This window comes from Gymnodraco acuticeps, unplaced genomic scaffold (assembly GCF_902827175.1).
Source record: "Gymnodraco acuticeps unplaced genomic scaffold, fGymAcu1.1, whole genome shotgun sequence".
NCBI lineage: Eukaryota > Metazoa > Chordata > Actinopteri > Perciformes > Bathydraconidae > Gymnodraco > Gymnodraco acuticeps.
The window spans coordinates 374,582-399,990 of record NW_022990685.1 but is presented as its reverse complement, the minus strand read 5'-3'; the positions used below and the strand labels follow the sequence as shown (position 1 = coordinate 399,990).

The following is a 25,409-nucleotide window of genomic DNA, read 5'->3' as shown; positions in this document are numbered from 1 at the left end:
CTGTATTTATTTCCTCTGAGATAGCTGTCCGATATCAGTTTGAGTCATATCACAGAGGCTGCGACAAACAGTTTGGAGGACAACTTGAGCCTTTTCGAACCGTGAAGTCACTCCTTCCCGCTTTATATTTCCACCCTGTTAATATTTGTCTTTTATCAGTGTTTCAATAGATTCCTCAATCGATTTGAGAGAGAACAAAGTGTATTTCTGCAGAGCTTTGGAGGGTTATATGTGCAACAAAGAAAGGTTGCCTCAGATTGTCTGAAAAGGTGAACAAAAGATAAAAACTTCCTTTCAGAGATTCAGACAGGGTTTGATATGTTGTCTTTTGTTTCTGAAAACCAATCAACCTTTGAACATCCCTCACTCACTTTGTTTTAATTCAGTGTGAGAATTGAGCTGGAGCTTGTCCTGCCAGGAGTTTAGATCTGGGCTGAAATGGTGTCAGGGCCATTCTCATACACACATGCAGGTGCTCATTGGTTAGCCTCGGTTAGCCTGCCCTGGAACCATATTTAGTTTGAATTTTGATCCTGGTGGACTGATCATATTGGGCTCTGAGACTGCTTATTTTTTGTGACCTCAGTTCTGACTTGAGAGGGAATGTTTGGTCAAACACTTTGTGTTTTGTCTCACAGTGGCGTGTTGGCACTTTTAATGAGCGCCACGGTCTCTGAACAAATGAGACACGCTGGTTCTGTGCTCCCAGTGGGCAGGATGAACATGAAGGAGTCCAGTCAGGGTTAAAAGCTCTGTTCTCACTGTCCACTTTCCTCTTCTTGGAAAGCGCCATGTGTAATTATTTGTCTCTCCCTGTCTGCCGCTAACACGCCTGTTCACTCTCCTCTCCGTCTTCTCTCCCTGTATCGCTAATTATTCTCTTCACTCACTTTCCTCTCCGCTTCTCTCTGCCGCGCTCTCATCTCTTCTTCTGTGTTTCTCTCCCTGTATCGCTCACTCCTCTCTTTCGCCCCCTGTCGGCAGCGGTTAAAATAGAATTGCCCCGTTAAAATTGAAATCCCCTATTAATGTGTTGATTATAGGTCCGGGTCCGTATAGGTCGGCGTCTGGGTCCGGATCCGGACCGCGGTCCGCCTGTTGCTAACCCCTGCTCTATACCGAAGGCTGTTGTGCTCCCAGTAGATCCATTACTTAACTTCCGTCTTTTTCCCGTTTGATTGACAGGTGTGCTGGTCGTGAATGTGACGTGGAGGAAGAGAACCTACGTGGGAACTCTGTTGGACTGCACCAAACACGACTGGGCTCCTCCAAGGTGATACTACACTTTCTTTTACTGTCTTTTTTCGCCTCTATGTTTCTTTAGGCCCTGTATCCACATGGCGTCTTTTTCTGGCAGAAAAGTGTTGGCATCGCGCTGGGCAAAGACTTTTCCCAGCGTTCCATCAAAATACAAAAAATGCTCCTAGGGCTAATTTTTTTGTTTCTATCAGTGTTTTATCTAAAATGAAGACATTTTTTTCAGGTTAGGCAAAGATCATGATTTTGGCAAAAGTATCAATATGGTAATCACTGCTTCCTTGGCAGCCTATTGCACTCATGTCCTAGTTCAAGTTTGTTGAGTTTTTACTCTTAAGAACTAAAAAATAACAGCACAAACAGCACTTTGTTTTAGATTGTGATTGGCTTGTCACATTGTTACAAGGCAACACCAACAACAAGCTGCATGATGAGGCGACTAGGCACCTGGGACTAAAACTATATCTGTAACCAATTCTGATTCTAATTGTAAACACATTTTAAGGACATGTCTTTTATAATCATTCTGAAATTCACTTGCTTTATGTCCCAGTTTTTGTATTTATCACAGTTGTTCACATTTCATTGTTATTCATATTGCCTTGTTTTTGTTATTGATGCTATTTGATTAACTGAAAAGAGCATTTATTTTGTGTTTTTAAGCATTATTTCTTTAATGCTTTTGAAATGTGTGTTTTTTCTGTTTAATGATGAGCTATAATATAAATACTCTCCATCACAAACGTTTTACAAATTGAGTGTTTGCTTGTAATTGCTGAGTTGAAAATATGACAGTCTCACCTCGCATGGCTGAAATCTTTCAATTATTGCTCCTCACTATCTGAAAATGATTGTTGTCATGGCAATTACGGCTTAATCTCAGATACGGGGGAATAAATTGCCTTTTTCATTTGGTCACCGCTGATGTCTATAAGAGGAGACTGAATGCTGTTTTATTACATAATTGAATGGAACAAATTGCTTCCTCTTCGTTGATTCAGCAGTCAATGAATGGAACCAAGCGATGAAATGATGCAAAGCACAAAATATAACTAAATCAATATAAAAAACGTTGAATGTTGAAACAAATTATATATAAATGAGCTCAACATGTGTAACTTTAGAAGTTTAAAGAAGGTGGTCATCTGGAATAGGTCAAACACATATTAAATAGAGGCATGAAAGCAACAAATAACCTTGAAATGCCAAAATAAGTCCATAACATTTCAGTCGGACACCCTCGCAGCTTCAGTGACATTCAGGGACACACTGATGTAAAAAAGCAATTACAAACATCATAAGACATGTGAGATATCATCGCTTTAAAATCACAGAGGGGGGACAAGAGAGTCTAATCTCAACCTACTTTGCAGTCTGTTCCATTAATAACATGATTAACACCCAAAACAGTCTTTCCAAGGTTAGAATATATTCATTGAGTCCTGCAATGTAGTGTCATAATTTATGCACTTAAAGGATAGCACATATGCAAGGTTCAGGGTCCAGCTTGAAAAATAGCGTCTTACTCAGTCAATAAATGTACAGGAATGCCTTTTCCTCCTCCCAGCTGATGTTGATGTTGATATACATAACAATGTGTGAAAAAGAATCTTCAGTGTTAAGATGTGAGGGGCTCGAGTAAACAGCATCAAAAGACTTCAAAGTAGAAAGGACGGCATGTGAATACAAAATGTTTCAATATCAAATACTGTGGATTGTACACGTTTTTTTTTATGTTATCTAAAGAGAAATAGGCTTTGCACAAAAAACTCAAATAGATTTGTATCCTAGACGTCTGTGGTAAAGTGGTCCACATGAGCCCTGAAAGATAATCTGTTATATTCCAAGTTTTTTTTCCAAATTCAATTTCGGTGATAATATGAACAAGTTGTTCCCTTTTTTTTTCTGTTTGGTGGTTTGAGGTGTTCTTCAGTTTGTTTATTTATTAGAATTTGGATCAGTAGAGTTTGTAAATGGCCAATATGGTGGTGACTGTTTTGATTGGCTTGCTAGAAAAAAAGTGGCACACCTTTGTAAAGGTATATCTTAAACCATTGGAAATACTCAGATGGGGATGGTTTATTGTAAAAAGCCTGCAAGGGTATCCAAATCTGAATGGCTTGTTAAATCCAATGTTTTCTGACCCAGACGGTCCACAAAAAACGGTCTTGGTTGTCTTATTTCACAGTCGGTGCCCCCTCAATTAACTTCCAGCAACTTGTTAATACATATTTTATCAATACTCGGCACAACAGGACACAACCTAATACAATCCGCCTCTATTGTTGTGAGGAATTTTCATCCCAATCCCTTGTTTTTCTCTTTCTCTGTCAAGGTTTTGCGAGTCTCCATCCAGTGACCCTGAGCTGCCAGGTGGGCGTGGTCGGGGGAAACGGATGCGAATGGCCATGGCCGAGAGGCCCTGCGTTGAGCCATCCCCTGCTGCCAAAGTCAGGGGTCTGTCACAGCACAGAAGCCGTGGAGGGGGTGTGTCTGGAACCACTGTACCCATCCACAGCAAGGGACGGAGAGGAAGCCTAAACCTCATCAACAGCAACTGCCGAACGCCTGCTTCTTTCTTCACTGTGGATGAGGTAAAACCCACCAACAGCACCTCCTCTCTCTCCTCCGGGAAGCGCAAGAACAAACCACCGGCTGACCTAGACCTCAGTCTGGTCTCCTCTGACGACATAAAAAATGGGAATGGAAAGAGAATCCGAGCCAAATGCCGCAGCGCCCCCTCCACGCCGCAGGGCAAATCTGACCCCTCTTTTATGGACCCTGGAGGGGGTTGTGCCTCTTCACCACCTCCCCCGCCTATTCTCATTGACTGCCCACACCCGAACTGCACTAAACGCTACAAGCACATCAACGGCCTTCGCTACCACCAGACACATGCACACCTTGAGGCTGAGGAGCAGAGGAAGCCTGAGCTGGAGCCAATGAAGGATGGAGAGAGTGAGGAACGACTATCAGACTGTGAGGACACGATCAACATGACATATGACCTCTCAGAGACAACCAGCACTAATGCCATCAGCTCCTCTAAGAAACCTACCCCTCTATATAAAGTGACCACAGTGGGGTCTCCTAAGAACAGAAGACTACTCCTCAGTACTGACCACAGCCCCTCAGCCAACCCCAAGACCAGAAGAACCTCTCTGCTAAAAGATGGTCTGATTGATGACCTTAGCAATCTGCCTATCATCTCCAACATGACCGTGGTTTTGGAGAACTGCATGGTCCCAGACAGGAACTCCATGGTCGAGATGCCCAAGCTGGAAGCTGAAGGCTTGATTGACAAAAAGGGAGGTACATGCGACAAAGGCAAAAAGGCCAACGGCAAGGTAGAGAAACTGTCCAAGTCACGGACCAACCGACCTATCGCACCGGCCCCTGCTCCTCCCAAGCTGGTAGCAATACCCAATACAGCTTATCCGACCAGCACAGCAGATACTGCCAACTCACAGCAGTCCTCACCTATGGCAGCCGTAGGCCTCACCAGTAAAAACCTTCCCCTGAAACCCATCAAACCAAAGCTGAGCATTGTTGTGGAACCGAGCCTTGTCAAAGCCACTCTGGTTACCTGCAGCAAAGAGACCAGGAAGAAAGAGAAACGGAGACTGAAGGACAAACATAACAAAGATGCGCACACCAGGTCCCCTAATGCTGACAGCAGTGCAATCAAAATAGAAGATGGTGTTAATGGAGGTTCCAAAATGGGTGTCAAGGAAATTTCTGGAAGCCTTCTAAAGGAGCACCTCAGTAAGCAGGATGTAATCAACGGGCTCACAGAGAGCCAGGAGAGCAGGATGGCCAGTATCCGAGCTGAGGCTGACAAGGTATACACCTTCACCGACAACGCCCCCAGTCCGTCCATTGGTGGTTCATCACGGATTGACTCCAGTGGTGTTTGCCTTGCATCAGACAGCAAGAACAACAGCCCAGCCTACTCTGACATCTCAGATGCCGGGGATGATGGAGGATCTTCCGAATGTCGTTCGGATGGAATGCGGTCCAAGTCTGCCTCCTCGGCCTCTTCAGAGGTGAGCTCTAACAGTAGCCATAGCAACTCTGGTAAAACCCCACCCACAGCATCTGCCCCACCATCAAAAGACCCCCAATCCCCATACTACCACAGCTACGACCCATACTATCTACAGGGGTACATGCAGTCGGACAGGCAAAACAGCAGCAGCGTTCCTTTCCACAAAAGCGCTGGACTTGACGGCAAAGGCAAAGACAGAAAGGAAGAGGTGAAAGATGATGACAAATGCCTCTCCCACGAGTTCTCAGACTCAAAAAAAGGTGATGGGCCACCTCAGTCTCAGCTCCAGCTGGCTATGAGTCAGACACAAACTGCATTGGCCCAGTCGTTATACTATGGCCAGTATTCCAGAGGACTGTACATGGACCAGAAAATGTTGCTGGCATCAAAGTGCTGTGACCAGACGCACAGTGCCAAGCAGAGGGGCGAGAGAGGGCAGGGGTTGAGAGACAGTGAGGATGAAAAATATTTGGTTGGGGGTTTAGCTGGTGGACCCATGCTAGGCAAAGGTCCAGATGGCCTTAAAGGTTGCTGCCCCAAACCTGTCCTGTCCTACGTGGAGATGAGTGAGGGGGGAGAAAGGGGACAGTGTCACGGCGTGAAGGTAGTGCACGGTGGCATGGTGGACCAGCACCAGGTCTTGATGAAAGACTGTGATGACATCAAGTCACCTTCCTCTTCCTCTTCTTCATCAGTCCACAACCCAAACAGTCAGACAGATCTGGACTCAAATGTTTCATATTCCAGTGTAAGTTTCTCCCTCTGTCTATAACCTGCCGCCGCCGCTGATGGTGTTGTTGGTGTGCTTTAATGACTGTTGTTGCGTGTCACAAAGAGATTAACCACACATTGTGTACAGCTAAACCAATAGGTGCTAATAACAAAGACCATTTGGCTTCTGTGGTGCTGTAGCTGTCCATTGACATACTTCCGTAGTCATTTTGGTTGAAATCAAAATGATGTGGTTTGATTTGATGGATGAAAATGTTTTAAATGTGTAGCACTAATGAGGGAAATGTGTAATCCAACTTTAGCTGTATATAAAACATAAACACTTAAAAGAACAAAATCATTTTAATACATAAGTGTTGGTTTTTGTATGAGCTACTTTTATAGAATGCTTGTACAGATTGTTGACCATGTCATCTCACAATGCATTTAACCACTAACTCTAGTACTGCTGGGTATGTAAAAAGGTTGTATGAATCGAATGAAAGCTGTGTCTGGGAGGTTGTTTTTTCCTTCAGCTTGGCCTAGCAGTTGATGATGTGTGAGAAGTGTCTTGATTCTTGTCATTGAGAGGGACGCCACACTCCTCACATTCCACCTGTGAATGGCCGCCTGCTGTTGAAACGTCGTCATCCTTCATCAACATCACACCCAGAGCCAGTGATAGATGGTCTGTCTATGGTTCTGTTCACTCAAATACACAGTGTTTCCTCTATAGTCATTCAGCAGCGGTGGGCCACCGCAGCAAGAATTTCTCCAAACCCTGTTAAAAACGAAATGCACAAATGAAAGTCATAAATTAGCCTCCAAAAAACACAGTCAAAAGGTAATGTTAAGACTTGTGAAATAGGCCTCAGATTGAGCTCTAAAACTAGTCATCTTAGCAAAAACTGGGACAGAGACGTGGACAGAAGTTGAAGTGAACCAAAAATGACTCCCACCCACCACTGTTGGCTAAAAACTATAGGGGAAACACTGCAACTACCACCAATACTTGTCCCCATCGATTTAGCCCTCAGACAGCCAGGCCTGGGCTCATTGCCTTGCTCACAGCAAATACTCAGAGCTACAACATGCGGAGGAGGCCGAGGAAGGTGAAGCAGACAGGGCAAAAGAGTGGGGCTCTTCTGTGGAGCCTGCTGGTGCCAAGATGACCTCAGGAGAAAGAGGTGTTGGCGGAGATGCTAAGAAAGCCAGGGTCCATGATCTCCCGCCCGCCATCGACGTGGAGGATTCAGACAGGCTGGATGGGCTAGATGATCAAGGCCAGGAACCAATAGGAGGGCTGGCAGAGGAGTCCCAGAGTGTCCGATCGGCGGTGTCCCCTCCCATGGCCCCCCAGCAGCCCTACATCCAGTACCAACACTCCTCCTACCCGCCCTACCTGGCAATGTGTGAGAGCGCAGGGGGCTCCTACAGAGGGGTTTCCCCAACACTGGTCCACAATTACCCAGGTAAGAGTCTGATTAATGGTTTAGGTTTAATTTAAAGGAACGTGTTGTGAAATATGTACTTACTTTATTTACTTCTTGAACTGGGCACAAAGACAGGAAGGTGCTGTTAATCATTCTCGAGTTTTGTTGGAAAAACGGAGCTTTAACGTTTGAATTAGGGAGCTTCAGACCTTCATGATGGTGGTATTCAGCCCCCGCAACCGTAGCTGGGCAGACAGACAACAGGTTCCAAAGAAGAATTCTGCTTAAGGACTTCCGTTTAAAGCTCAGAAAGCACTGTAAAACTGAACACACAAATGTACATTAATTTAGTGCATAGAAATCATTCAACATATCATACACTTCCCGCGTATGCTCACAACCACAACATTAACGATGGGTTAGCTTCATGCTATAACACATGGGAACTTAAATTGATGCACTAGCATTCATCGATGTAACTATGAATTTACAGCAGTATTTCCATTATTCATTGATGTAGTCCTCACACATACTCTTTATAAAAATACTGAAACAACAGAGCATAGACATTCTAACAGGCATATGTTTTCCTAGACAACAATGAGAAGTGGAAACGTGCGTCTGAATACATGTGACTTTCGCATAACTACTAGTATGGCAACACTGAACGTACAATACAGAACTCAGAGCATTGCAATTGGCACTTTTAGACACAAAGTTTCCTTTTTGAACTACATAAACAATTTGGCAACACAGGTGGGCTCCTATTTATTGAAGTTGCTCAGTGGCACATGAAGCCAAAATGACTGGAATGCTGAGTGATAAAATGACACTGATCCACAGGTAATGTTACATGTCTATGGCCTCATAGAGCATGTACACACGCTTTCCCTTAAACCCCCCACCAGTCACTCTGTCCCCTATTTTCTTCAAAAGGCTACAGTTCAAAACATAAATGCATATTTGATACTCTATAATGGACTATAACTTCGCTAGCATCGAGAGAGAGAAAGGTTTTAATATTTCTAAAATTCGCCAAGTTGTACTTTATGGTTTCAACCTTTTCTTTTACATGTTTTTTAAAGATATATATATATCGGAGCAGAGTGTGATCCATTATAACACAATTGTTAGTGACCAACACCTTTCGTATTTACAAAATGGCATTATTATCTTGTAAAAACGGGTTATAAATTACATGACTTAAATGATATATATATTTTCATGAAAATATTGTATTGGTCCTGCATTTTTTGGGGACTTAAAGAGTTGAAGCGACAGTTGAAGTTGAAGCACTGACATGCTTTGAAATGTCAGACAAAGAGTTATTTTTGAAATAATTTGAAGTTGCAGGTGCATGCCCTGTTCTCATCAAACAAGTTCTCAAAAAAGGCAATATCATGACTATTTCTTAGATGAGTCACAATTAAAAAAATGGCACATTTACAGAGTTTGTGCGCGTACAGTTTTCTGGGGAACGGCCTGTAATAAGATTCATATTTGAGGTTATTGTAATGTATAAGTTGCAAAATGGCAGCAAAGCCATCAGTAAATTATATTAAGGGTTAATTTTGTAATAACAGTAGGTGTTTTAAACCCTTTAAACCCCCTAATTCATCCCCAAATCCTCTTTAATGCTTCTTAATTTGACTGTCATGAATATATATATATATATTCAATGTAAATGTGGGATGAACCATCAAGCTTATTAAGGTTGTAAGCTGCTGCTGAATTTGAACCTTAAATAGAAGATCATTTTTTCCGTTTAAATCATTTTAATTTCTGTATGGGCTCATGTCCCCTCTTTTTTTTAAAGGGATTGTTATACAACAGTGTTTGATAGTGAAAGGACATGTTCATTTGCATAAATCAGGCACCCAATAACAAATAGTGCATGTAGCAACTATGGTATCTGAATTTTTTGTTGTCACTTAATTTATCAATAGCACATTTCATAATATTCAAGTTTACGAAATTGTCAAATCATACGCAAACATATTAAAGGCAACCTACTTTATATTGCTTAAGGGATTCTAAATATACTGTATCTATAAATATAAAAACAAAGGCCTCAAAATGTACAACTCTTTTCTTTTAGGTGACTATTTAAACTCATTGTGCATGTGTGTTTCTTGGTCTGTGTGTGTTTGTGTCGACCAGGTTTCCACTACCCTCTGTACGGTAAGACGGCAGGCAGGGAGGAGTCGGAGGTGACTCCGCCTGGCAGGGGAGGAGCCGTGAGCAGCAAGCAGAGCGGAGACTCGTCCTCGTCCTCTGCCATGGAGCTGCTGCAGCAGCAGAGCCATCAGTACCACGGGAAATCCCCTGCTGTGAGACACCACACACATTACTGCCACATCCATACTGTAGCTCACAGCGCCACAACATTCATCACACTACACAGATGTGATTATCCAGAGACACACATTAGAAATCTGATTTCGCTTAAACCTTGGTGAATATTACAAAAAATGCTTTAAGGACTTTAACTTACACACCAGCATTTACAATGATATTGCTTGTTTGAAGTAAATAACATGCAACATAAACATAAAACATAAACATAAAAAAAGACAACCAGAAAGTAACATTTCTGTAAAAAAGTGTAAAACCCAATGTGTGTGTGTTGAACAGCCCGGTGAGAAGGGCTCCCCTGAGGGAGAGAGGGAGACGGAGCGAGAGAGGAACCAGATGTCATTCGCCCGACACCTCCACACACACCATCACACACATCTGGGTATGAGCTACAACCTGATCTCAGGACAGTACGACATCTACCAAGGTACAACTCACCCACCCAGAAATCACATGAGCAGGGCCGGATAATTAAAAGTCAAAGAACTTCATAATATCTGAAACTAAAGCCAACATATAGTAGAGTGTGTAAGGTGACACAGTCAATATGTGGCTTTAATGATCATGTGACTTTGTACTTTTGGTAAGGTAGTTGCTTGTAGATCCATAGGGGATAAAACTAATGTATGGGTTTAGGAGTCATCACTGCACCTGGACATTTTATTTCTAAATGTGATGTTTCACAGCTGTTTTTCTCTCACTGTGTTGAAGGGTTGAGCTCCAGGTCGCTGGTCTCCAGTCAGCAGGCGTCAGGACACTCCTCTACTGGTGGGTTAGTGCTTTAAGTACCAGACTGTGTTCTATTAATCATGTTCAAACATGTGTCCTTTTGTTACGTAAAAATGTTTCACAAGCCCTGGGAGCAAACGTGATTCAAGGGGATATTTTAATAATGCCTTGATATCCCATATAGCAATGGGATTTATTAATCAAACTTTTTAAATACCTTTACTCATTTATAGGGGTCTAAACGTTTCGTTACTTAGATTCAAAATCAATTCTGGATTCAGATCATTGTCATTTATTAGTAAATGATGACATTAAAGCATGTGTGTATTAAGTATCGGAGTTGTTTTGTTTATAAAAGTTAAATCAACTGTTTGAAATAATGTAAGACACAAAGACCGATTTGAGCAAAAGGTAACGCATTCGTTTTTTAAAGAATTATAATTTCAAGTTACACAAAAAAATGAATGTTAAATAAATGCAATTGGGGGGCTTAGGCTAGTTGCCTTTTTTCTGAGAAGAGGACACATTTTAAAAACGACTTACAATAACACTAAAACCGGTATTTGCTGCAATGCTTGAAACATCTTTGATTTGGTGAATAGGATTTTCGCAATATGTAGTTTCTTTTTGGAGTATTCCTCTTAAAAATATATTTTTCGTCTCGATTCATACATGAACTCTTTTATCTCTGCATTAAAAATCTCAGTTTTTGTTGTTGTCCATTATAATGTTTTGGAAAATGAAAAACATACATTCAAATTGCAATCAAAGTTTTTTCATGCAAACATTTCTACTCAATATTGTTAAATAAAAGGATATTCTAAAAATATCCGTTTCAATTATTAGCCTGCTCTATACAACACACACATATACACACAAATGTGCCAAAACGAATAAAGAAACATCTTCACCAACTTGACAACACATGCTCAGCCTTTAAAAAATATTCACCAACTTTTCCCGGGTCGCCGAGGGTGCTGGCGTTGTTTGTTCGCCGCTCCTCCGCCCCAAATATTGTTCTTTAGTCCAGATCAGAACCTCTCCTGTCTGGCTCTCTACTTTTGAAACGTCAGTCATCAGCAAAAATAGCAGCATCTCTATATCGAATCGACACAGATCTTTGTGCTGTCATCTCCTACCTGCTGGCTCTTTCCTGCTCACCGGTCCCTAGCCCGCTAGCTAGCTAGCATTATCGGACCTAGCAGGCTGCTACCTAGATGCTCCTCGGCTCCCTGAAGTCTGCTGAGCTAACATTTCTGTCTCCACCCCAACTCCACCTTAACTCCACCCTAACTCCGCGGCTCGTGTGGGTCTTCCCATCCCGCTGCGATCAGCCGGCTTCCCCGCTGACATCGTCTCTCTCTGCCGCCTACAGCCGGTGGCTATCAACCTAGCTAACCAGCTAGTAGGCTGGTCACCCGGCTCCCACTCTGCACCAGGCTGTCAGCCCCTCCTACGATTCTCCTCTGGAAACCTCTGGAATTATTCTCCTGATATGCTGTGGATTATAATTCTCATTTTATCTGGAAAAGAAAGTTTGGGGCTCTCTGCTGGAACTGCTACCCCCGCGACCCGACCACAGATAAGCGGGAGAAGATGGATGGATGGATGGATTTTATCTGGACTCACACCGCTCCTTCTTCCACGGTCATCCGGCTCCTGGTCTCTGCTGCCCGGGTCCCCAGCATTAGCTAGCTCCGTGCTAGCGCCACTTCACCGGATCATGCCGCCGCTCTACTCCCTGTCAGATCTCCACTCCTTTAATAACCGCCTGCCTCCGGACTGCATGGACATCCTCGTAGATAATGAAATACTCCGCAAACGCCGTCCTCCACACAGAGGCTCTGGCCGTAAGTTTTTATTTAATTCCACGTCTCCACACTCCATCCCGACCATTCGGTCCTGTCACACGCCCACACTACGCCATCACAACAAACAACACGTGAATCTGACCAATCTCCTTCCACTCCCCCGGTCCACACAACCCCCCCAATGCAACGTCACCTCAGAGCAGCCCTGCTCAACACACGCTCCATCCACAATAAAAGCCACATTCTGAATGAATTCATTAAAGACAATAACCTGGACTTTCTGTATCTGACCAAAACATGGCAAAAACCCCTGGACTATTTTTCTTTAAATCAAATCACCCCAGCAGGATTCACATACATTGACAAACCTCGCCCACAAGGGTGGGGTGGTGGTATAGCTGCTATTATCAGAAAGGAAATAAAAGCTACCATAATCCCCATCCCTGATGTTTCTTCATTTGAACACCTGATCTTTAAACTCTCTGGTCCCACTCCCCTGGTCACAGCCATCATCTACCGTCCCCCGAAGCCAAACCCCTCCTTTCTCTCCGATCTCTCTGACATTCTCACTCAGCTTTCTGCCATATCCCCATCTGTTCTCCTCTTAGGTGATTTTAACAATATGCCTCTGAATTTAAGGAAACCCTTCACTGCTGCAACTTCTCTCAACACATCAACTTCCCAACACACAGCCGTGGTCACATCCTGGACTTGGTCTGCTCCACTGGTCTCACCATCCATCATCTGTCCAGCCTCAATTTCCACATCTCTGATCACCTGGCCATCATCATGGACATCAACATCCCCATCCCCGCCCAAAAGCAAAAACGCACAATAACCTACAGAAATCTCAAATCCATCTCACCTTCAGCAATCACTGCCTCCATTACCTGCAAGATGTCTGTCTCCCCCCCCCCCCCCCACTTTCTGAAAACCCATCTGAACTTGTGGACTATTATAACAGCACCCTCTCCTTCTGTTTCAATGAACTGGCCCCCACAAAAACAAAAAATGTCTCTTTCATACACTCCGCCCCCTAGTATACCCCCGAACTCCGCTAAATGAAATCAAGGAAACGTCAACTTGAACGCCAACACAAGAAAACCACACTAACAGTCCATCTTCAAATCTACAAAGACTATCTCTAGCAGTACAGTAACACACTCAAAGCAGCCCGGTCTAATTACTACTCACAACTCATTCAGTCTGGCTCCAGCAACCCCAAGCGTCTGTTCTCCACCATCAGCAAACTTCTCAAACCCTGTGACAACGCCACCTCATCCTTCACCACCGAACAGTGCAACTCCTTCCTCTCGTTTTTCCAAACCAAAATCAGCAACATTTACAGCAATCTGACACCCTCATTAGCACCCCCCACATCCCCTCCTGGCTCCCCCCCCCTTCACCTCATAGCCCCTGTCCCACTTCTCCCCTGTGACCCCCATGCAACTGTCCGACTTCATGACTGGAATTAACTCCACCTGCACACTTGACCCAATGCCCTCTGTAATGGCATCCAAGGGTTTCCTCTTGCCACTATAGAGCGGGGTTGACGACACGCAATCCAAAACAATAAGCAACCGAAGGTTTTCAGTCAAAAAAATGTAATTTATTAACAAAAAAGTATTGACTTAAATAGTCTCAAAATAACAAATCTTTAAACAGTATTTCGGCGATATGCTTTCCTATATAAACTAAACTATACTTTGTGTGCAGTCCAATTTGCAACACCAATCTCTGTCTGCAATTTGCGGTCGAAAACTGTTCCGCTCCCCGTCTCATCAGGTCTCCGAGCACGCCGGCTGTCCTCAATTACCTCACTTAAATACACACCGGAAGGTACAAGGAAACAGATCATATTTACGATATAAAATTAACAATCACTTCATCAAAACATATTCACCATGGCAATATAAATCATTTTCCATCATTAAATCATTTATCAAATTATGAATCGAAATAATAACTTTGTGGCTGTAACATACCGGCCCCTAATTGTTGACGCAGTAGCAAAACAATTAATACATTATAATAGAGCCAAAAAACAAGCAGTTACTCAAAATGTAACTGTCATCAATATACAATCATTGTCATAGTTCATAGTCCAATGTTTGTGTTTGGTGTGTTTGCATGAGTTCAAGAGGAAAAGGGGGGGGGCATGTGTGTGTGTGTGTGTGTGTGTGTGTGTGTGTGTGTGTGTGTGTGTGTGTGTGTGTGTGTGTGTGTGTGTGTGTGTGTGTGTGTGTGTGTGTGTGTGTGTGTGATACTGGGTGTCAGAGGTTACTAGCACATGACACCTTGTGTTCAATCAACTGCTTCCAGAAGCAGGCAGAGCTTGTCAATTGGTCGCTGTAAGGTGCTACCCTTGGTTTTCACCAAGACACTTTGGACAAGCCCTTTCGACCCTGACAGTGTCTTTATCACCCGGCCCAGTTGCCAGGAATTTCTTGGTGCAGTGTTATCCACGATGACGACGAGATCATTGGGGCGAAGGTTCCGTTTGGGGTTGTGCCATTTGACTCGCTGTTGCATGATTGGGAGATATTCTCTTATCCATCTCCTCCAGAAGAGATCTGCGAGGTATTGTGCCTGTCTCCATCTCCTCCGTGAGTACAAGTCCTCCTTGTGAAAGAGTCCAGGTGGCATAATCGGTTTTGTCTTTAGCAGAAGGAGGTGATTTGGCGTGAGGGGTTCGAGATCGTTTGGATCACTTGAAACTGTAGTCAATGGTCTGTCATTCATGATGCTCTCAACTTCGCACAAAGCTGTCTGTAGAGTCTCATCATCCAATCTCTGTTCTTTTAGAACGGAACACAGAATCTTTTTTACAGGTCTGATGAGCCTCTCCCAAACTCCACCATGGTGGGCTCCATATGGCGGATTAAAAGTCCATTTTACTCCGTCCCCGAGTAATACATTTTGAATCTTGTGTTGATTCAGGTCTTTAAGAGCAGCTCTTAGCTCTTTCTGTGCTCCCACAAAGTTTGTGCCGTTGTCTGTCCTGATGCTTATCACCTGCCCTCTGCGACATATGAATCTGCGCAAAGCATTGATGCAGGAGTCAGTGTCCAATGAGCTCGAAACTTCCAGATGTATGGCACGACTCACAAGGCAGGGGAAGTCAGGTGAACTCCCCAACGTTTTACATTTGCTCTGCCTCGTTTAACCTCCAAGGGTCCAAAGAAGTCGATACCAACATGAGTAAAGGGTGGTAGATCTGGAGACACCCGATCCTCTGGGAGGTCAGCCATTTTCTGCTCTCCAACTGTGGCTAGCATTCTTCGGCAGAAAACACAGGCTCTGATTATCTTTCTGGCTGCCGAGTTAGCACGAGGCAACCAGAATCTTTGATTTAGTCTTGAGAGCATGTGGCTTCTCCCCGAGTGTCCAATCTGCTGATGGATGTGGCCCAGGATCAGTTTAGATACAGTAGTCTCTGGGCAGGATAATGGGGTTCTTCAGATCCATTGGCATTGCTGATTTGCTTATTCGTCCTCCCACTCTTAGCATGCCTTCAACTAAGATTGGGTCCAGCTTCCTGATAGAGCTGCTTGATCTTACTTGCCTTCCCTTCTCCAAAAGTGCAAGTTCCTGAGAGAAGTGACGTCTTTGCTCAGAGTGAATTATTGACCTTTCAGCTTCTCTAATGTCCTCCACAGACAGATGTTGTGATCCAAATGTCAACTTTAGCTTGTTCATTTAGTCCTTTAAGGATTTCAAAAGAGTCCAATCTGGGGCAAGGTCAGCCTTTGCAGATTTCCTTCTTTGATTTAGCAGAAGAAGAATTCCCCTTAATTTAAGTATCCAAGCAACCCCTCTCTGCAGTCTGCTCCATGATGAGTAATACTCAAACAGTTTGCTGGTTGGGTTGGTTTCGTGGACACTCAAACTGTTAACTGCTACGTCCTTTCTAACCTCTGGGTCCTCTGATGGAATAAGGCCCAGGTTCTTAGGTGTTTTTGGCCAATATTCCTTTTCCTTTTCCAGATACTTAGGTCCTGTTATCCACCTTGATGTCTTTAGAAAGTCTTCTACATGCAGCCCACGGGATGCGTCGTCGGCAGGGTTGTCTATGGAGCTCACATGCCTCCACTGCTTCTCCTGAGACAGGTCCTTGATCACTGAAACTCTGTTTGCCACAAATGTGTGATATCGTTTAGTCTGGTTGCTGATGTATCCGAGGACAGAGGTGCTATCTGTCCAGAAGGTTGAGTCGTTGAGGTCCACTTTAAGCTCCCTTTTCAACATCCTGTCCACCTTTACTGCAAGTTTTGCTGCAGTAAACTCCAATCTGGGAATAGTGATCTGTTTGAGTGGAGTCACTCTGGATTTTCCCAAAATAAATTAAACATGGACCCTTCCCATACTGTTTGTAAAGCGAAGATAGCTGGTGGTGCCGTAACCTTTTTCACTTGCGTCACAGAAGTGATGAAGCTCTGCAGTCCTGATTGGTCCCAAATTCTCAGGTTTCATACACCTGTGTACTTGAAATCTGCTAAGCTGTTCCAACTCAGTGATCCCTTTCTGCCATTGTTTTGAGTATTCTTCTGGGATGATTTCATCCCATCCACACTTTATCCTGCATAGCTCTTGGAGGATCTGCCTGGCTTTGAGGATAATTGGGTAGAGGAATCCTAATGGGTCGTAGATAGAACTGACTGTAGAGAGGATCCTTCTCCTGGTAAGAGCTCTGTTTTTGATATTGACTTTGAATATGAAGGAGTCTTTCTCTGTATCCCATTTGATTCCAAGTGCTCTTTCAATTGGCAGGTTTTCCCTGTCAAAGTCCAGATCCTTGAATAGCTTTGCTCTGTGATGCTCAGGTATACTTGCAAGCACTTCACGGTTGTTACAGACCCATTTGGTCAATGAGAAACCTCCTTTGGCGCATGCTTCTCTGAGGTCTCAGATAAGCTTAATAGCTTGTTCAACTGTGGCCACTGATTTGAGGCAATCATCAACGTAAAAGTTGGAATTGATTGTTTCAGTTACCTCTTTGTCGTACTTGAAGCTGTTGTCTTCTGCCACTTGTCTGAGAGCATAGTTAGCAATGCTAGGTGAGGACACAGCGCCAAAGAGGTGGACCTTCATTCTATATGCCTCCAATGAATTTTCAGTGTCTCCATCTGGCCACCACAGAAACCTAAGGAAGTCTTTGTGCTCTCTCTGGACTTGCACTTGATAGAACATTGCCTCGATGTCCCCCATGAAAGCAATTTGTTCTTGGCGGAATCTAAGCAGAACTCCAATGAGAGTGTTCGCCAGGTCTGGACCTTGGAGAAGTTCCTTGTAAAGAGATGTGCCTTTGCATGATGCAGTGCAGTCAAACACAACTCTTAAGTTTGCGCTTTTGTTGATGGTAAACACCGTGGTGAGGTATGTACCATATCTGTCCATCATTCCTGTTAAGCTGTTCTGGTGGCACTCTCTCTGCATAACCCCTTTTTAACACATCCTCCATGAATGTTTTGTATTCCATGGCATATTCTGCATCCCTCTTAAACCTCTTTAGGAGATTTAGAGTACGTTGTTTTACCATTTCGTAGTTGTCAGGCATAACTGTGGGGTATCTCTATTACTTTGTAAGGGTAAACCCCAGCTCGGTTCAATAATACCAGAATCCAGTGAACAAAGATAACAGTACTCATGTTTCAAGTTTACTTGCTGCAAGGAGAATCAGCGAGTGACATGTCATGTCAACTCCATAACCAACTCCCAGCTAGGAGAATCGGCGAGTGACATATGCCATGTCCACTCCTTAACCAACTCTCAGCTAGGAGAACCAACTCTCAGCTAGAAGAACCAACTCTCACCAACTCTCTCAGTGCAGTCTTTTTATTTCAAAAAACAGTAACATGAGACAATCATGTGGTGTTGACAAACGCCTTATTTGTTAGTGTGTGAATCTTGTGACTGTCAGTCATGTGAATCTGTGTGTGTGTATGTGTGCCATTTGACAGAGAACAGACTGTTCTCTGTTGCTACATAACACATTTTATGAGAACACATTTTATGAGAATACATTAATGAAAACACATTAATGAAAATAGTATATACATTATGAAAACACTTTTATCCTTCAATAAACTCTAACATTCCCTCCTGTTTTTCATAATTACTAGCTGGTTACAGTGTCTTTATAGTCATTAGCGTCAGACCCAGCAGGGTCACTACACACAACACCTCTCCCAACATAGTCTAGTTGTGATAGTGGTTCTGTTGTTTTCTTCACCGGGGTTGAGACCAGTATTTCCTAATGAAACACCGCCCTTTGTAGCCGGACTTCCACCACTTATCTGTCGTTAAGTTGGAGAGGTATTATCTTTTTGCAGTGGCTCTGATGTATCCACGTAGTTCTTTCGGCGATTTTTAGTGCAGTCGGTGTTGTCAGCAATACCGTGTAGGGACCGTCCCACCGTGGACAGTGCCAATGCTTCCTCTTAATCACCTTCACGAGGACCTGGTCACCAGTCTGCACTCGAGTATCCTGTAAGGGAGTAGAAATGTCTGGCAGGTTATTTGTTCGAGCTATCTCATTACTTCTAAAGAGTCTGCTCATCCATTCAGCTAATGTAGTCTCTGCCTCAGCATCATCCTCCTCCCTCACCTCGTCTGTGATTGGTAGTCTGAATTGCCTTCCTATTATGATCTCAAAGGGAGACAACCCTTTTGCCGTGGGTGTGATTCTCATGCATGTTTCTACTTTCCTCTCTGTGGTCGCTCATTGCCTTGAGCATTGTCTGCAACATACTACACAGGCTCTACAAAAGTTTTTAGAAAATGTAATATAGTTGTATGTATGGAAGTGTTCATTTATTATTGTCACCATCCCCTCCTGTTGAGACATGGCACGGCCCATGACTCAAATGAGCTGCTGTTTAATAGAGACTAACAGGGAGTACTATCTTGTTGTTTATTCTGAATACTTCAGAAAGGTCAATGTGATGTGTGTGGACGTCCTCTTCTTCCTTTTCTACGTCTAGTCAGTTGTCATAACTATGTAGGTTATGTGAAGGGGGGGGGCCATGTCTTTCGTCTTTGTACTGTCCCTTTTGTCCCCCTTCTTTGTTCTGTGGTCTCTGTTCCTCACAGTCTCTCGCCATGTGCCCCTCCTTTCCGCACCTGTAGCAGAGAAATTTGCCTTCTGCGTTTCTGCCTCCTCCTCTGCCTCTGCCTGTTCCTCTATCATTCCCTCGTCCTCTGTTAAACCCGCCTCTCCCCTGTCCTGGTCCCACAAAGAAAATCTGATTTTCTTCCCCATCTTCTCCTATGAAGAAAGCTGATGCTGACGCTTTCTTATGTCTTTTTTCTTTGATCTGGGTTGCTGCATGTTCTGCATAATTTAGGCACTCTTGTAAGTCGCATGTCCTATGGTTAACATTATGCTTGCGGATAAAGTCAGCAATACCTGGGTGGAACCCATTCATCAGGCTTTGTTTCAGCTGCTGCACATATGGGGAGTCAACAGCATTGCTGGGTGGAATTCCGCTATGGATACGGAAACAATCTTCCATTCTGATTCTGAAATCTTGTACTGACTCTTTTTCTCCCTGTCTACACCCTGAGACTTTAGTAAAGTCTCGTCTCAGTGCAAAAACCCTCTCGATTGAGATATTTACGGAAGCGAGTGCATTTATGAGGTCCTGCTGACCTGGTTCCAGGGGGTTTCCATTGGGCGAGGACCCGGTGAAATCTCCCTTTACCCTGGCCCATTCGTGGCCAAAAATTGTCATAAGGGTTCTTAAAACTTCATGTCCATTTAAACCATATGACGCTATTAATGCAGTATGGTCAAGGACAAACTGCGCCAGGTCCTGTTTGTATGGAGTCAGTCCCTCACAAGCCTTTTTACACTCATCCATTGTCCATGGGCGGAACACTTTTAACATTCTTTCTAGGTCACCGTCAACTCCATAGTGCAGGTTGGCCACTTGTACTAATGGATAAGCATCACCCTGATATGCTGTTCCATCGAAGGATTGTTCTGCTTCTCTTAATTCTTCAACAGGATATAACTTGGTTTCCCCATTATTTTTTCTGGTGTGCAGTGGGCTTAATGCATCAGCCATTTCTATGTCGATGCGTTTTTGTGTCTCTCTTTCCCTGTCTTTTCTCTCTTTCTCTTGCTTTCTTTTTATTCTTTGTTCCTGCGCTTTGTGTGCTTCCACTATCGCTCTCTCTTTCTCGCGGCGTACAGCGTCAACTGACCCTGAACGCCCTGTCTCCTCGTCTGCTTTCACTGAAACAGCCGCTGCTATCATACCTTCTTCTGCTTCACCTGTCCTTTTATGGGCTTGTTCAGCCCATAAAGCTGCAACTCGCAGTTGAGCTTCTAACTTCTTTCTTTTCTTGCCTTGTGTTGTTCCAGCTGTTGCTGCTCTCAATTTGTCGCTTAATTCTCTTACTGCTGTTTTCTCCAACTTTCCTCGGAAGCCGTACAGTTTATACCATTTGCTACAATAACTGGTGCTGCCATGACTATATATTTCCATATATCTCATGTCCCCTGTAGCGGCAGGCTTACTCCCATTGGACCCCATGATTCTAGCTTGGTGTTCCTACTGGACAACGTGCCGGTCAGAACCTAATTCCTAATTCACCACTACGTGTACTTCAACAGACCACAGAGTTTTTGTTATCACCGTTAGGTTTCCACTCTGTGCGCTGATTCCACTTGGTGACACTTTTACACACTGCTTTCACTCAATCACTCATAAGTGTACCCAAAGGCACGTCAATCCTCCTCCTAGGCGGAGTAGCCTTTCTCTATCAACGTTTTATCAACCTCCTTAACGGCGGAGTAGCCTTTCTCTATCAACGTTTTATCAACCTCCTTAACGGCGGAGTAGCCTTTCTCTATCAACGTTTTATCAACCTCCTTAACGGTGGAGAAACCTTTCTCAACCTCCTTAAATGGCGGAGAAACCATGTATATCAACTTTTTATCTTACCCGTTATCTGTGGTCACTGGTCCGGTTGGATTCCGTCAATCGTGCCGAGGATGAGGGAGGTTGGACATATAAGCACCGGCCCGGCCACCAATTCTGCGTCCCGGGTCTTTCTCGGGGTCGGCTGATGATCCCGGCTGTCGACAGACTTGCGGCGTGTCTTTTCCCTCCTCCTTCCCGTCACGATGTATTGGAATCCGGCTCGAAGGACCAATTAATGTGGGGTATCTCTATTACTTTGTAAGGGTAAACCCCAGCTCGGTTCAATAATACCAGAATCCAGTGAACAAAGATAACAGTACTCATGTTTCAAGTTTACTTGCTGCAAGGAGAATCAGCGAGTGACATGTCATGTCAACTCCATAACCAACTCCCAGCTAGGAGAATCGGCGAGTGACATATGCCATGTCCACTCCTTAACCAACTCTCAGCTAGGAGAACCAACTCTCAGCTAGGAGAATCAACTCTCAGCTAGGAGAATCAACTCTCAGCTAGGAGAACCAACTCTCAGCTAGGAGAATCAACTCTCAGCTAGGAGAACCAACTCTCAGCTAGGAGAATCAACTCTTAGCTAGGAGAATCAACTCTCACCAACTCCCACCCGCCTTCTCTCAGTGCAGTCTTTTTATTTCAACAAACAGTAACATGAGACAATCATGTGGTGTTGACAAACGCCTTATTTGTTAGTGTGTGAATCTTGTGACTGTCAGTCATGTGAATCTGTGTGTGTGTGTATGTGTGCCATTTGACAGAGAACAGACTGTTCTCTGTTGCTACATAACACATTTTATGAGAACACATTTTATGAGAATACATTAATGAAAACACATTAATGAAAATAGTATATACATTATGAAAACACTTTTATCCTTCAATAAACTCTAACAATAACTATGTCCTTTTTTTTTCGAAAAGGCAAGGGTAGGTGATAGTGTCCATCCTTGAGTTCTACTGAGCTTGATGCCATCTCCATGAACCTTTTGTCTTCACCTGACATTTCCTTCTTCTCTTCATAATCTTTTTCCGAGAAGTCCTGATTGTATTGTGTGATGAGGAGATCATTCAGGTTGGCTACTGATATTCTGTTGACCATTGTGACCACAGGTCCGGATTCCACAGCAGTACAAGCGTTGAGTGGTCCATTTACCACCCATCCAAACACTGTCCTGACTGCATATGGTCCATTTCCTTGACTTCTTATTATGTCCCAAGGTTCCATTGCCTTAGGAACATCCGTCAATCGTGCCGAGGATGAGGGAGGTTGGACATATAAGCACCGGCCCGGCCACCAATTCTGCGTCCCGGGTCTTTCTCGGGGTCGGCTGATGATCCCGGCTGTCGACAGACTTGCGGCGTGTCTTTTCCCTCCTCCTTCCCGTCACGATGTATTGGAATCCGGCTCGAAGGACCAATTAATGTGGGGTATCTCTATTACTTTGTAAGGGTAAACCCCAGCTCGGTTCAATAATACCAGAATCCAGTGAACAAAGATAACAGTACTCATGTTTCAAGTTTACTTGCTGCAAGGAGAATCAGCGAGTGACATGTCATGTCAACTCCATAACCAACTCCCAGCTAGGAGAATCGGCGAGTGACATATGCCATGTCCACTCCTTAACCAACTCTCAGCTAGGAGAACCAACTCTCAGCTAGGAGAATCAACTCTCAGCTAGGAGAATCAACTCTCAGCTAGGAGAACCAACTCTAAGCTAGGAGAATCAACTCTCAGCTAGGAGAACCAACTCTCAGCTAGGAGAATCAACTCTTAGCTAGGAGAATCAACTCTCACCAACTCCCACCCGCCTTCTCTCAGTGCAGTCTTTTTATTTCAACAAACAGTAACATGAGACAATCATGTGGTGTTGACAAACGCCTTATTTGTTAGTGTGTGAATCTTGTGACTGTCAGTCATGTGAATCTGTGTGTGTGTGTATGTGTGCCATTTGACAGAGAACAGACTGTTCTCTGTTGCTACATAACACATTTTATGAGAACACATTTTATGAGAATACATTAATGAAAACACATTAATGAAAATAGTATATACATTATGAAAACACTTTTATCCTTCAATAAACTCTAACAATAACTATGTCCTTTTTTTTCGAAAAGGCAAGGGTAGGTGATAGTGTCCATCCTTGAGTTCTACTGAGCTTGATGCCATCTCCATGAACCTTTTGTCTTCACCTGACATTTCCTTCTTCTCTTCATAATCTTTTTCCGAGAAGTCCTGATTGTATTGTGTGATGAGGAGATCATTCAGGTTGGCTACTGATATTCTGTTGACCATTGTGACCACAGGTCCGGATTCCACAGCAGTACAAGCGTTGAGTGGTCCATTTACCACCCATCCAAACACTGTCCTGACTGCATATGGTCCATTTCCTTGACTTCTTATTATGTCCCAAGGTTCCATTGCCTTAGGAACATCAACTCCTATTAGAAGCTCTATGTCAGCATCAATTTCTTTCAGCTGTATGTCACTTAGATAAGGCCATCTTTCCAGATCCTTTTGGGTAGGTACATTTTCTTTTGAGACAGGAATCTTACTCTGTGTGTATACCTGAGGTAGGTCAATGTAAGTACTGCCATCTAAATGTCCTATTTCCAATCCTTTGAGTTCGTAACTCTTTACAAGTCGTTCCTGACCCATTGTTCGTAGAACGACTGTCGTTTTTCGTGCTTTGGGATTCAGCTGTCTCATTAGATTCTCTGTGCAGAATGACGCTGAACTGCCGGGATCAAGAAAAGCATAAGTTGAGATAAACTTATCTCCTTTGTGAACCTTGACTCGAACAGGCACTATGGCTAGGGCACAATCCCTACCGGCCCCAGTAGCTTCACCAGCCGAGACAAGTGCACTGTTGACCCAAGCTCCTTTTGTTTCAGTAGGGGGAGGCTTTTGTAGAAGTGGACTGTCAATGTGAAGTATTGTTGGGTGACTCTTTTGACACTTTTGACATGTCAGCCTTTTCCTACAGTTCCTGCTCATATGACCCCTCATCAAACATCCAAAACAATAACCATTTATCTTCAAAAAGTCAACCTTTTCCTTGTGTGGATGATGTTTGAACTGATGGCAATCAGTCAGCACGTGCTTGCCTTTACAAAAGTAGCGAAAAGAGGCAGGACTGCCCCCTTGTGGCTGTTTGAAGGTGCAACGCTGCTCTGTGTTTGACGGTGCAGCGCTGCTCTCCTGATCACATGCTGCTGCGATGATGGTGGCGAAGCTGCTGCCTCTACTTTTAGGTGTTCTGTGGCTCATGGGTTGGCTCCTAGTGGCCATCCTTGGGCTAGAGATGTGGCGATCCTGTATATCCCCAAATAATGGGTCCAGGAGTATTTTAGCTTGTTTTTCCATAAGCTCCACAAGGTCACGAAATCTAGCTCTCTCCTTTGTTCTCTGTAATATATCATAAGCCACTGTCCGCCATTTTTCTCGCAGTTTGTAAGGGAGTGTAGATATTATTGATCTTAGATTGGAAGGAATATCTAGTTCATCCATGTACTTTAAATCTTGCATAGCATTGCAGCATCCTCTTAAATACATTGCATATGCCTGAAGCGCTTTACCATCATCCGGTCTAATTGATGTCCAGTTCATTGCCTTTTCCAAATAAGCGCTGGTTACTTTGATCTCGTCCCCAAAGTGCTCCTTTAATAGCTGTTTGGCTTCCCACTGCGGGAGGCTTTGAGTGATTTTAACAATGTTTCTGCGTCAGCAGAAGTCCTGGGATCGTCCAACATTATTTATTTGTTTGTTTTTAGGCCGTGCGTAAAAGACGTTGCGCTCCTTTAATGAGTCTCACAGAGCACGCCTACTGGCTTCCTTTGTTGCACAAACAAATTCAATCACATTCTTTTCACAGACGATCCACAGGTATTTACAATCCTCCTCCAATGTGTGCATCACCGTTATGATTTCCTTTTAGACATTAACACATCCGACATTCCAATCAATGCGTACACGGATTTATTCCCTTTATTTACTCACGACCGGCCCAGTCTGTCCGCTCCGGTGTGTCCCTCTTTTCCGGGGATCCAAACGGTGTGTGTCTCTTCCTTACGGAGTTTTTCGACTTGATGTAATGGCATCCAAGGGTTTCCTCTTGCCACT

At 43.8% G+C, this 25,409-nt stretch overlaps 1 protein-coding gene and 1 long non-coding RNA gene across 3 annotated transcripts in view; one reads left to right on the top strand and one right to left on the bottom strand.

Moving 5' to 3' along the window:
* The window catches only part of znf608 (zinc finger protein 608), a 118,483-nt gene that overhangs the window by 83,859 nt on the left and 9,215 nt on the right, over positions 1 to 25,409 (top strand). The window contains exons 3-8 of one of the 2 annotated variants that reach the window (XM_034230286.1): positions 1,186 to 1,273; positions 3,593 to 6,053; positions 7,047 to 7,488; positions 9,610 to 9,779; positions 10,084 to 10,186; positions 10,516 to 10,572. In XM_034230286.1, the coding sequence (XP_034086177.1) occupies positions 1,186 to 1,273; positions 3,593 to 6,053; positions 7,047 to 7,488; positions 9,610 to 9,779; positions 10,084 to 10,186; positions 10,516 to 10,572 (3,321 nt within the window). Of the gene's footprint in view, positions 1 to 1,185; positions 1,274 to 3,592; positions 6,054 to 7,046; positions 7,489 to 9,609; positions 9,780 to 10,083; positions 10,232 to 10,515; positions 10,573 to 25,409 lie in introns of both variants that reach the window. The other variant, XM_034230285.1, reaches the window with a different exon arrangement.
* LOC117555388 lies at positions 17,999 to 21,878 on the bottom strand. Its single transcript, XR_004570392.1, has 2 exons — positions 21,296 to 21,878; positions 17,999 to 18,831 (listed from the first exon to the last, which is right to left on the bottom strand). It is a non-coding gene; the product is annotated as an uncharacterized LOC117555388 (long non-coding RNA).